This window comes from Chaetura pelagica, unplaced genomic scaffold (genome assembly GCF_000747805.2).
Source record: "Chaetura pelagica isolate M959 unplaced genomic scaffold, ChaPel_1.0 scaffold329, whole genome shotgun sequence".
Classification (NCBI taxonomy): Eukaryota; Metazoa; Chordata; class Aves; order Apodiformes; family Apodidae; genus Chaetura; species Chaetura pelagica.
The window spans coordinates 36,685-48,776 of NW_009954609.1; the positions used below are offsets into that span (position 1 = coordinate 36,685).

The following is a 12,092-nucleotide window of genomic DNA, read 5'->3' on the forward strand; positions in this document are numbered from 1 at the left end:
GGAGAAGCTGCATGAATGAGCTTGGAAGAAGTTTAGGAACATTTTGAATTGCCATTGAAAAATAAAAATGTCATGTTTGAAGCCCAGCCATGCAAACCTGTGTTAGCAGGAAGCCCATTCTGGAAAGAAACAACAAGCTTATTAAATGCTAAGTCTCATGATAATAATTTTAATGAAGGATAAAGGATCTGGCAAGCTGGCTCAAAAATGTCTGCTTTTCATGGAAATGAAGTGTGGGGGCTGAATTTTTTTTGAAGGACCCTTGAAAAAATTCCACGTATGTGTTTAAATTACTTGGAGAAACTAGGAAAAAGCAAAATAAGGACATGGTTTGACACCCTCAGGAGCTGGATGAAGTCCTGGTTTTCCAGTTTTTCCTGTGCCATGGGACAGAGAAGCAAAGCTCAAATAGGACCTAATGCAACCATAATTCAACCTCAAGCATCTCTTTTTGTGATGAAATCCTGAGAAATGTGGTATAAAAGCTCTACCCAGCTGGAACAGCTCCTGAAACAGCCTCAGAAGGCAGGACTTCAGCAACTGGATTGTTTCCAAAGCCTCCTGGTGTCAATGGGAAGGGCAAGGAACAAAGACTCCAGTGGCTTCATGGGGCTTGGGATCATCTTCTAAAGACATGAAAATAAAATCAACACTGCCCCGGCCTCTTGGGGCCTCAGCTGGGACAATGATAAGTGTGAATCTGTTCTTACAGGGTTAGTTTCAGCCCAAGTGTGAGGCCAGCCTGCTCTGAACATCTCCATGAACAAACCTGCTCCTTTTCTCTACCCTCAGAAGGAACTTCTAAGCTTTCTTGAGCAAACACCCACCCAAGATGGTTCTCAGACTAGGGAAGAGATGAGATCACATCCACAGTGTTTCTCCTTGGTGGGATACACAAACCCTAAGCGAGAGAAGCCTCCACTGAACCCCCTCAGTCCCTCGCACAACTTGCACATCCAGCCCTTGAAGCACTGGGGACAAAACCTGGGTGGGACAAAGACCTCCAGGAAGGAAGGACAAGGTTGTGACACCAACACGTTGTGCAAATCAAGGAGAGATCATTTAGAAACAGGTGCTTGATGCTCTTCCATGCTCATCTCCACACGTCATAGAAGTTGACAGAGATATCAACCATCCCTCTTTAATTAGAAGATGGAAATTAATTACCTGGTGGTGGTTCTGGGATAATCATTCCTCCAGAGAGGGTCCTGATGGGTGAGAGCACCTCAGGGAGGATGGCTTGCATGAACTGAACACGGAAGTCATTGGGGTTGAAGACAAAATCCCTCTCGTGGGCAATTTCCTGGAGTTCCGCCATGTCGGCGTTTCTTGAGCCGATGGCCAGAGTGACAATCCTGTTCCTCTTCATCTCTGCTGCAGCCTGGTCCACAGCATCCCTGGACTTACCCCCCGTGATGAGCACCAGCATGGGGAGCACCCCTTCCTCCACCCTGCAGCCAGCGGCACTGGTGAAGAAGTTGTTCCTCACAAAGTCCAGCGCGGAGCCGGTGTTGAGGGCTGTGCCACCCATCAGCTTCATCCTCTTCACATTGGCCATCACGTCCTTCCTGCTCTGGTGGGTGTTGAAATAAAACTCTGGCTTCACCGTGTCGGCGTATTGAGCCACGGCCACCTGGATCAGGTCTGGGCCAACCTCCAGCCTCTGGACAATCTTGGCAACGAAGTCACGGATGGAGTTGAAGGGGCCAGTGCCCAGAGCAGTTGAGCCATCGATCAGGAAGACGATGTCCTTCTTGTTCACCTCAATAACTGCAAGGAACACACGGACAGAATATCAGAAGCCTCCACCACACCCTGTGCAGCAGCTCTAGGACAACTGAGGACATTTAGGACTTCTGGTTTGCTTGGTGTTAATCTCAACAGCTTTTAAAGGGTCTTTGCTTCCAAAACTGGATTCATTTTTTTGGGTTCCATCAGGAAGTTAATAAGAAATCGTGGAATGGTTTGGGTTGGACAGGACCTTAAAGATCTAGATCCACCCCCCTGCATGGGCAGGGACACCTCCCACCAGCCCAGGTTGCTCCAAGCCCCATCCAACCTGCCCTTCAACCCTTCCAGGGATGGGGCAGCCACAACTTCCACCTGTTCCAGTGTCCCACCACCCACCCATTGAAGAATTTCCTCCTCAAATTTCACCTAAGTCTCCCCTCTTCCAGTTTTAATCCCTTTCTTGCTCAACATACCTGGACTTTGGGTCTTCACATCCTACATTTTATTCCTCACTTATTCCCTGTTGTGTGGCACTGGAACCAAAGCACCTTCACCTTTACTATAGCTCATGTCCATTTCAGAAGACCAAGACCATTGTGATAAAGCATTAGATGTGGTCATGATTATGGGAGATAATCTTCACACCATCCTTTAGACAACTCTCATGTATCCTGCAAGCACTGAGCCATGGACAGTATCATAGGATCATGGAATGGTTGGGAGGGACCTTGAAGATCCAACCCCCCCACATGGGCAGGGACACCTCCCACCAGCCCAGGCTGCTCCAAGCCCCATCCAGCCTCACCTTGAACACCCCTAGGGATGCAGCAGCCACAGCTTCCCTGTTCCAAGGTCTCACCACCCTCACAGTGAAGAAATTCCTCCTCATGTATCACCTCAATCTCCCTCTTCCCAGTTTTAATCCATTCCCCTCATCCCATCCCTCCCCCTGCCCTTGTTCCAAGTCCCTTCCCAGCTTTCCTGGAGCCCTTCCAGGAACTGGAAGGTGTTCCAAGGTCTCAGAACCTTCTCTTCTCCAGGCTTAACAATCCCAAGTCCCTCAGCTTTGGGAAGATTCCCACTCACACCATCCCCCCCCTGGTCATTATCCCAGGCAGCAGGTCCATCCCCTCCCCAGGTCACTCCTACACCCAGCACAGAGGAAGAGGAGCCCCAGCACAGTGGGATCTCACACTCCTTGTGGAAAACAGTGGCAAACCCTCTCCAGATGGAGCAGGGCAGTCCCTGGGCCACCAGGCCTCCTCTGCCTGCAGGCTCTTTACTTTGGATTGACACAAAGAACAAAACCTTGGCTGCAGTCCCCCCTGGCTGCCCACCAGCTGGCCAGGGCCAGCAGAGCTTCCAAGGGTCAGGATCCTCCCCAGGGTGAGCAGCTTGGGCTGCTCCCAGGAGGGCTCTGGAGCTGCAGTGGCTCCCAGCTGACTGCCTGGGCTACCAGACCACAGCAACGAGGGCTCGTTTCAACTCTCCCCTTCCCAGACCTGAGGGATTTCCAGCACTCCTCCCTCCAGCCAAGGGTTTTTTTATCCCCTCATGAGTTATTCCGAGAAGGCGAGGAAAGTTTCCAGAGGGATAACAAGGGCTGAAATCCCTGCTTTCCATCACTCAGGAGAGATGTCCAAACATGGAGACTCTGGCAGCTTCTGACTTTATATAGAAGTTGGTGGGGAAACATTCAAGGGGCTTTTGCAGGGATGAGGGAGGCTGGGAAGGAACTGCTCTTCCCGTGATTCATTCCTCCTGCAGCTCTGAAATCCTGCAGGATGTTTCCTTAGGGAAGAAGAAGGCAGGAACAGAAAGGAAAACCCACATGGGGCTGATTTCCATGGGCACAATTAAAGCAATTAATCTCCTGGGGTCCAAGCCAGAGCCCAGCAAAGCCAATTCCAAGCCTTCTAGGAATTCCAAAGGATTTGGGATCAACATCTTTGACTCTAAAAGCTGGGAATGGGTGTCAGCATCAAGTCCAAGCCTGTACAGCTCCCTCCTTGTGGCCATCTCAGCCATCTGTGGTGAAGCTCCTCATCTCATTTAACCCTCCAGACTCACCCAGGAGCTGAAGGACAGGGGAGCAGAGGGGCAGGAAGGCACTGGGAAAAGGGAATTCCTCCAGAAATCCCCCCTTTTCCATTCAGCACTTGCTGTAGCACCTCTACTAACAAGATGGCACTTGGAGTGAACAACACGCAAATGCAGATGAACCCCAAAATGGACCAATGGTTTGAATCCTGCCATTCAAACAGCACATTTTGTTTAAAAGACATTTTTTAGACAAATTCCCCCCTTTGGTTTGAGCCACAGGATAGCAACTGTGTTTAGACACAGAAGAAGGAAAACATCTGGAATGCAGCTGTGCATGTCAACATACACCAGGAGTTGCAGTGGGTGCAGAGCTCCAGACTGGCACTTGGATCCCAGGAAATCTGCAAAGATTGATCATTTTGCTGCACCCAAGTCCAGAAATCATGTCCACAGGGACTTAGGAGTGACCAAGTGACCTAAGGGGAACATTGTCACCCAGGGTTTCCTTTCCCATGGCCTTATGGAATGCTGTAAACCTTCTAGGGTATACACCTAAGCGAGGCAACTTCCCTGGGCAACCTGTTCCAGTGTCTCAGCACCCTCAGGCTGAAGAGTTTCCTCCAAAAATCCAATCCCATTTAAATGTCCCCTCTTCCCATCTTAATCCATTCCCCCTCATCACTCCAGGTCCTCCTCCAAAGTCCCTCCTCAGCTTTCTGGGAGTCCCCAGAACAGAGAAGCCAAGTGGGAATGCAGAGTTCCTGCACATCAGCCTCAGGACTATTTTGTCTCTCCCATTTGCTTCCCATAACCAGCCCAGAAAGACGCACCGTGACGACAATAATAAGTAATAACAACAAGATACAAAAACCCAGGTGGTTTTAGAGCGTGCAAGAGCTGGATTGGCTGGCAACCTAGAGGAAAGGCTAAAGAGGCATACATACCTTCAGTCACAATGGTTGGGGCCTCTAACAAAATGAGCCTTTGGGCCACTCCAACAATGTTGGGCAGGAGCAGCTCCCGGAGAGCACCAAGGTTACGGATGTCCAGGGCAGTAAAAGCGAAGCTCCCATCGGTAGCAATCTGCTGCAGCTCAGCCCTGTCAGCACTCAGCACCCCAATGCTAAAGGAGAAGATCCTAGCTTGCTTCACAGCCAACAAGCCCTCTCTGACATCATCACTAGACTCTCCACCACTGATCAGCACCAAGATCTGAGGCACCTCTTCCTCTCGCCTGCTGCCTCCCGCCTGGGTGAAGAGGTTCTCCACCACAAACTCCAAAGCTGCACCAGTGTTGGCTTCCTCCCCCCCGAGGAAGCCCAGGGCCTTGACTGCATCCAGCACATCTGCCTTGGTGGAGAAGCTGTTCAGGGCCAGCTCGGTCCTGGCTTGCTGGCTATACTGCACCACCCCAACGCGGATCTGCTGAGCTCCAACCGGGAGGCTGGCAACCAGATCTACAAGGAAATCACGGATGGCTGGAAAATGGGCACTTCCCACGTGGTTTGATCCGTCAAGAAGGAATATAAGGTCAGCAGACTCTTCAGCTTGAAAAAAAAACACAACACAAAGAAGAAAGGCACACAGGTGAAAGCATTACACATGGTGGTGGACATGCAGACGTCCCGTGCTCCGACACGGCGCTGGGGCAACCAGGAGGGTGGGGGAACACAAAATGGGTGGTGACTTGAGGGGGGTGATGTTGGCCCCTCAGTTCTGCATTCAGGTTGAATATCAGCTCCCAGGGCCACCCAGAGCTGAGGTCACAGGGGGAAGCTTTGGTAGCACCTGAGGAGAAAACCCAGCAAGGCGGGAGTCTGGGGAAGCGGAAAGCCCAAGGATTCTGGGAGGAAAAGGTGGATTTTGGGGGCACATCACTCTGAAGATGGTGGGTGGGGGCTCAGATGGAAGATTTCCTCACTGCAGTCCCTGTTTTTGGAGAAAAGCCACCACTTACTGGCCACAGGGAATGTTTCAGCCTCTCTGTTGCAATCGGCTGGGTAAGAACAGGGGCTGAATTTAGAATCATGGAAGTCCAGGCTGGGTTGGGAGGGACCTTGAAGATCATCCAGTTCCAACCCCCTGCATGGGCAGGGACACCTCCCACCAGCCCAGGCTGCTCCAAGCCCCATCCAACCTGCCCTTCAACACTGCCAGGGATGGGGCAGTCACAACTTTCCTGTTCCAGGGTCTCATCAGCCTCATACTGAAGAATTCCCTCCTCATGTCCCACCTCAATCTCCCCTCTTCCCATTTTAATCCCCTTTCTAAGACACATAAGGGGTCAAGAACTGCATTCTATAGAAAACCTAGTACTGAAATTAAGATCGAAATAGTTTTGAAAATTAAAATTAAAGCTGAAACTAAAATTCATATTGAAAATTGAAAGCCAAACTGATAACCTAGTACTGAAATTAAGATTGAAATAGTTTTGAAGCTGAAACTGAAATTCATATTGAAAATTGAAAGCCAAACTGAAAGTAATATTGAAAATTTAAATTCAAGCTGAAATTCAAACTTAAACTCAAATTGAGAACTGAAATTCAAACAAACTTGTATTGAAAATTGAAATTCAAACTGCAACAAATGTTAAAAATTGAAATTCAAACAAACACGGAAATTTGAAATTCAAATTGAAATTCAAGCAGAAATAAATTGGCCTTTCCCAACATGAATGATTATTCCTGGAAATGCATTTGTTAGAAACAATGTTGAAGGCTTTGAGTGTTGCTCTTCCTCTCTGGCTCTGGCACCCACACAATCCCAGCCTGTGACAGGCAGGACTTGTCCTGCATCCATGATTTTGCACCAAGGGGACAGAGGGGCCTGGTTGGGGTTTTCCCTCTGGATATTCAACCAAGGAATGCAGAACCAGGTTAGAAGAGGGGTGGATGGAATCAGTCATGACACAATTATCCAACTGGATTTGTTGTGGCCAGAGCCAGGTGACCACATGGACACACACCAAATCCCCACACCTTTCTCAGGGCATTAACCTCTGTGCTGTGCCACTTACCAAAGCAGACCCCAAAATGCCCTGGTGGCTGCTCCTGGTCCTCCCCAAGCCATTTACCTCCAGTGTCACCAAGGGAGGAGAAGACAACCCCAAAGCAAGTTATTTTCATGCTAAAACTCTCCAATCTTGTGAAAAAAAATTCCAATTTCAGACTCTTTGCAAAAGAATGACACTTGGAAATCCCACTCAGCTCTCACCTCCTGGAAGCTGGAGGTGAAACCAGGAGAAGAACTGGAAAAAAGAGGCATCAACCTCACTGCTATTAGCCAATTTTTTCTTTTAGTTTTTGGGTTGCTGAGTTGTTGTGCTTAATAAATGTTTTCACACATCGTGATGCCACCAGGATGCAAATAACACTGTAACTCCAGGGACAAAGGAGAGGGTCTCCAGGGCATCACCACCCTTTCCCTGGGCCAACTCCAGAGCCAGTGTCAGCTTGGAGAATGTGGTTCAGAATGGCAAATGGCTCCAGGAGTTGGTTTTCCACCATGGAGCTGAAATTTAGGGGTGCCTTGTTGTGCCATTTCTCAGTTGGAAGAAGGGAAACCTCACAGGGATTGCACCATCTACTTGAGGAACAGGATTTCAGAGACCCATGGGTGTCACCTCAGGAGTGAAAACAGCCCCAGAACGTTGGATAATTTGTCATCACTGTCAAAAACAAACCTTGTACTTCAGTGCACATGGATGGAAGAAGCTGGTGCTGGAGAAGGAACAAATCAAGGCATGCTTGGTGACACGAATGAGCAAGGAGGGGCAGGTGGACTCATCAGGGCCAAGTTGGGCTGGACTTCCAGCCTGGTCAGCTCTGGGGACCAAGAGCTTTGGTGCTCTGTGTGGGTTGGGTGGTTTGGGGTTTCATTTATTTGTTATTGAATCCATTTTAATGCTTCTCCACAAACCCCCAGGGGAGCAGAGCCTGGTGGTGCTGCTGGGTGTCATGCAGGGATGGACAAACCCAAGGGTGTTGGCGTGAGGGTTAATCAGGCAAGACAAGACAGGGGAGGTGTGGGGGGGGTCAATGTCACACTGCCCTTCCCTGACATCCCCCCATCAGCTGGGGACCTTGCAGATGGAGCCTCAGGAAGGGAAAGGCAGGTTTGATCTCTGGGGATTCTTTCTGGGAACACAACCAAGCTGCTCTTCCCGTGCTGGGAGCTCACGAAGAGAGGAGGGATGGAGGGAGGTTCTCATCTTACTGGGGCCTCCAGCTTGCAGACCCGTTGAAGCCAAGGCAGTTTGAAGAGAGGTTCTGGTGGAAGCCACCAGCTTGGAAAGAAGGGGTTGCAGAAGGGGACTCCCTAACCACAGACCTTCTCCAAGAGGATGAGGAGAGAGGCTAAGGAGCCTAAGAGGGGTTTCAGTGGAGAAGTTCTCCACTGAACTGCTGTCTTCAGCCAAGAAGGTGGCTTGCTGGAACAGGACATGGCCTATCTCCCTCTCCTGGCCAAAGGAGGATATCCCACATGGTGTCCCCACAGCCAGCAGCATCTTCACAGAGTCATATCCCAGACTGGTTTGGGTTAGAGGGACCTAAAAGACCATCCAGTGCCAACCCCCCTGCATGGGCAGGGACACTTCCCAGCAGACCAGGTTGCTCCAAGTCCCTCCAGCCTGGTTGGGAACACTGCCAGGGATGGGGAAGCCACAACTTCCCTGTCCCACCACTCTCCCAGTGAAGAATTCCCTCCTCATGTCCCACCTCAATCCCCCCTCTTCCAGCTTTAATTCACTCCCCCTTGTCCTCCAAGCCAACTTCCTCAGAGCGTTTTTGGTCAAGGCTTCCAAGAGCCACCATCCCAGTTGGTGTGTCCATCCCCTACATTTCCCTCCTTCCCTCGGGACTGTATTGGGTTTAATACCTTCATTTAGCAATCCTGAAGCTCCCCACCTTTGCACTCCCATGCTGTGGGCATAAAATGGCCACAACAGGGCTGCTGCCCATCCAAGGGCTCTACCCCCTGGAAGCTCTAGTTGGGATGTCACCTTGGTCTCTCTTCCTCCTCCTCCTCACCCAAACAACCCGACAGGAAACCCAGGCAGCCACCAGTGCCCTGACACCACAGCCCCTGGGGACAGGAGGGGACAGCATGCGACCTGCCCTGCCAGGGAAGGGAGAAGCAAGATGCTCCTCCCATCCTGGACCTTCTCCACGAGTTAGGACACCAGCACCAGGAGACAACCCACAACATTCCGGTTCAGAAAACCACGTGGAGTGTGAACCAGCAGCACCTGAGTGTCTGGTCTTACCTGATTGCTGCTGGCCACCAACCCAGCCACAGCCTGAGAGCAGGAGGCCAAGCACTGCCAGCCAGGGCACGTGTGGCTGGTCCCTCATCCTGGCCCTGCAGCCCAGTTTTCCTCCTTGGATTCCCTTTGTTTCAGAGCACCTGGTGAAGAAAGAAAAGGAGGGTGAGGCACAGCAGAGACACCAGGCAGAAAAGCCAACACACCAGGGTTTCATGCTGCTTCTGTGGGGCTTTGGCAGGAAAGACTCCTTTTTTTCACAATGACCTTTTTTTCACACTTCCCTTTTCCCAGGACTCCTCACCCGTGGATGATCCAACATCTTGGCCAACGTGTTCTCTCCCTTCCTATTGCCCTTTCCTCTTCTATTTTTCACAATCACCACAATAATCATTGCCCTGAACATCCCTCTTTGCCTCAACTCCCCTTTTCCAGCTATCCCAAAGGTATAAATGGGAATTTAATTACTCCAACCCCACGTGAGACACATGATCTGGCTGGAAAAAAGCCCTTGGATTCCCCAGGCTCGTGGCCGTGGAATAACCTGCCCCAGCTGATCACAGCCTGGAAAGGCACCAAGAATAATATCATCTTGCAGCCAGAAGAAGAGAATTGATGCAAGGTCCTTATCTGTGATCCACCTGGCAAGGAGGGCTGTGTATCTGTTGCCATAGAGATGGCCAATTTATTACTTAAACCTCATTGCCAAGTGTGCAGGAACCAGCAGGACTTGCTTCATGGAGAAAACATCCTTCCCCAAAGGGAAAGTGCTCCCCAAAAGGAGCTGAGTCACTCAAATGAGCCACAAGTGATTAAAATACATCCAGATATTAACCTAGTCATAATTAAAAATCAATAAATTAAAACCAAAATTCTTGTTCTGAGGAAGCTGTGAGCTCAGCAGAACCAAAACCAGCCTTTTTTGACCCTAAGTTTGCTCATTTTGACCTTCAAATTGTCCACTTTACCCCCATTGAGTCCCAAATTAGCCCTTTTGGATTCCCAAATCATCTACTTTGTCCCAGAAATAGACTATTTTAACCCCAAGTTTGCCAAAATTGTCCATTTCACTCCCAAATTGGCGCTTTTGTCCCCCAAATTGTCCAGTTCAACCCAGAAAAAACCTATTTTGACCCTAAATTTGCCCATTTCAACCCCCAAACTGGCCACTTAACCTCCAAATTGGCAATTGCACGCCCAAATGGGCCCACTTGAACCCCCAAATCGTCCTTCTCAACCCAGAATAAATCTATTTTGACCCTAAATTTGCCTATTTCGACCCCCAAATGGGCCCATTTCACCCCCAAATTGTCCCTTTTGAACCCCATATAATGCATTTCAACCCAGAAAAAGTCTATTTTGACCCTAAAATCACCCATTTCAACACCTAAATTGGCCATTTCACTCCCAAATTGGCTCTTTTGTCCCACAAATAGTCCCTTTAGATCCAGAAAAAGCCTATTTTGACTCTCAATTTGCCCATTTCGACCCCCATATTGTCCATTTCACTCCCAAATTGTCCCTTTTGAACCCCAAATCCTCCAGTTCAACCCAGAAAAAGTCTATTTTGATGGTAAAGTTGCCTGTTTCGACCCCCAAAGTGACCATTTTACCCCCAAACTGCACATTTCACCCTCAAATCCTCCATTTTACTGCAGAAATGACCTATTTTCCCCCAGCCCCACGGGGCAGAGGAGGCTTGTGGAAGAGCTGCTTGTTTTTAGAGTCCTTGCAGCCTCCCCTGGGAGGAAAAATGCTGCCAGCAGCCAATGAAAAATGGGAAATAAAATGCAGGCCACAGAAAACCCCAGCCTGTTACACTAATGTTCACCATAAAAGTGCTAGGATTTCTTCCCTGAAACATAGAAACTCATGTTATCATCCTGTTTATGAGCTGCTGGCCCCTTATCCCTCCACAGACACAGCAGCTGGGGGTGAACACATCAAGATAAACCAGGGAAAATTAATGTCTTGCCTGCTAATAAACAACAGAACCAAAGCAAAGATTTGGGGTGGGTTTTTTTTGTTGCTGTTGTGTCAAAGTTGTGCAGCTACAAAGGGCTTTTATGGGGCTGTTAAAAACGGAGCAGAAAAGCAGAAATTCCCCACCAGCCCCTCCTGCACTGGGGGGCAACTGGGCTTGACCTTGAGTGGGATTTCCCAACCCAGAGGTGGATCTACAGCTGCATCTTTGGGGCTGCTTTGGCTGGACAGCCCTTCCAGAGCTGCCTTGCCCAAGTGCAGGCAAGGAGCCCACCCCCCCCTCAGGTCCCTTGGGGACTCGAAGGGGCCTATTTAGGGTCAAAATAGGCTATTTCTGGGTCAAAGAAAAAACCAGCTGGAAGAGCTGAGTCAGCCCTTGGGGCACCATGACACAAACCTGGATATCAGGGTGCTATTAAACCACACACAGTCTCAGCTTTGCTTTATTTGCCCCAGGAAAGAGAAAGCCTTTTTTAAGCCATTATAAGTTGGCTGCTCTTTAGAGTCACCTTTTTTTCCTGCTTCAGCCTTTATGAGGCCAGGAGAGCCCTCCCCAGCTTCCTCTGTGACCTCCCCCGTGGTATTTTCAGTTATATGAAAGAAATGTTAGAATTCCAGAAGGGTTTTGATGGGGAAAAACCTCTCGGATCACCCGGCCCAACCCTTCCCCCAGCCCTGCCCAGGCCCCACTGCCCCGTGTCCCTCAGCACCATCTCCAGGGCTTGGAGATCCCCCCAGGGATGGGGACCCCATGGCCAGGGCCTGACCACCCTTTTGGGAAGGAATTGTTCCCCAGATCCAACCCCAGCCTCCCCTGGAGCAACTCGAGGCCATTTCCACTTGTTCCTGGGGAGCAGAGCCCGACCCCCCTGGCTCCAACCTCCTCTCAGCAGCTGCAGAGCCAGCAGGTCTCCCCTCACCTCCTGGTCTCCAGGCTGGACACCCCCAGCTCCCTCAGCTGCTCCTCACAAGCTCTCCAGCCCCTTCTCCTTCTGCTCCAGCCCCTTCCCCAGCTCCTTTGCCCTTCTCTGGACACGCTCCAGCCCCTCCATGTCCTTCTTGTGCTGAGGGG

At 50.1% G+C, this 12,092-nt stretch overlaps 1 protein-coding gene across 1 annotated transcript in view; it reads right to left on the reverse strand.

Annotated features, from left to right (window-relative positions):
* Positions 1-9,128, reverse strand: part of COL6A3 (collagen, type VI, alpha 3) — a 33,767-nt gene extending 24,639 nt beyond the window's left edge. The window contains exons 1-3 of the mRNA XM_010005451.1: positions 9,041-9,128; positions 4,719-5,321; positions 1,168-1,770 (exon numbers count right to left, since the gene is read on the reverse strand). Coding sequence (XP_010003753.1) covers positions 1,168-1,770; positions 4,719-5,321; positions 9,041-9,128 — 1,294 coding nt within the window. The remainder of the gene's footprint in view (positions 1-1,167; positions 1,771-4,718; positions 5,322-9,040) is intronic.
* Positions 9,129-12,092: the final 2,964 nt, after the last annotated feature.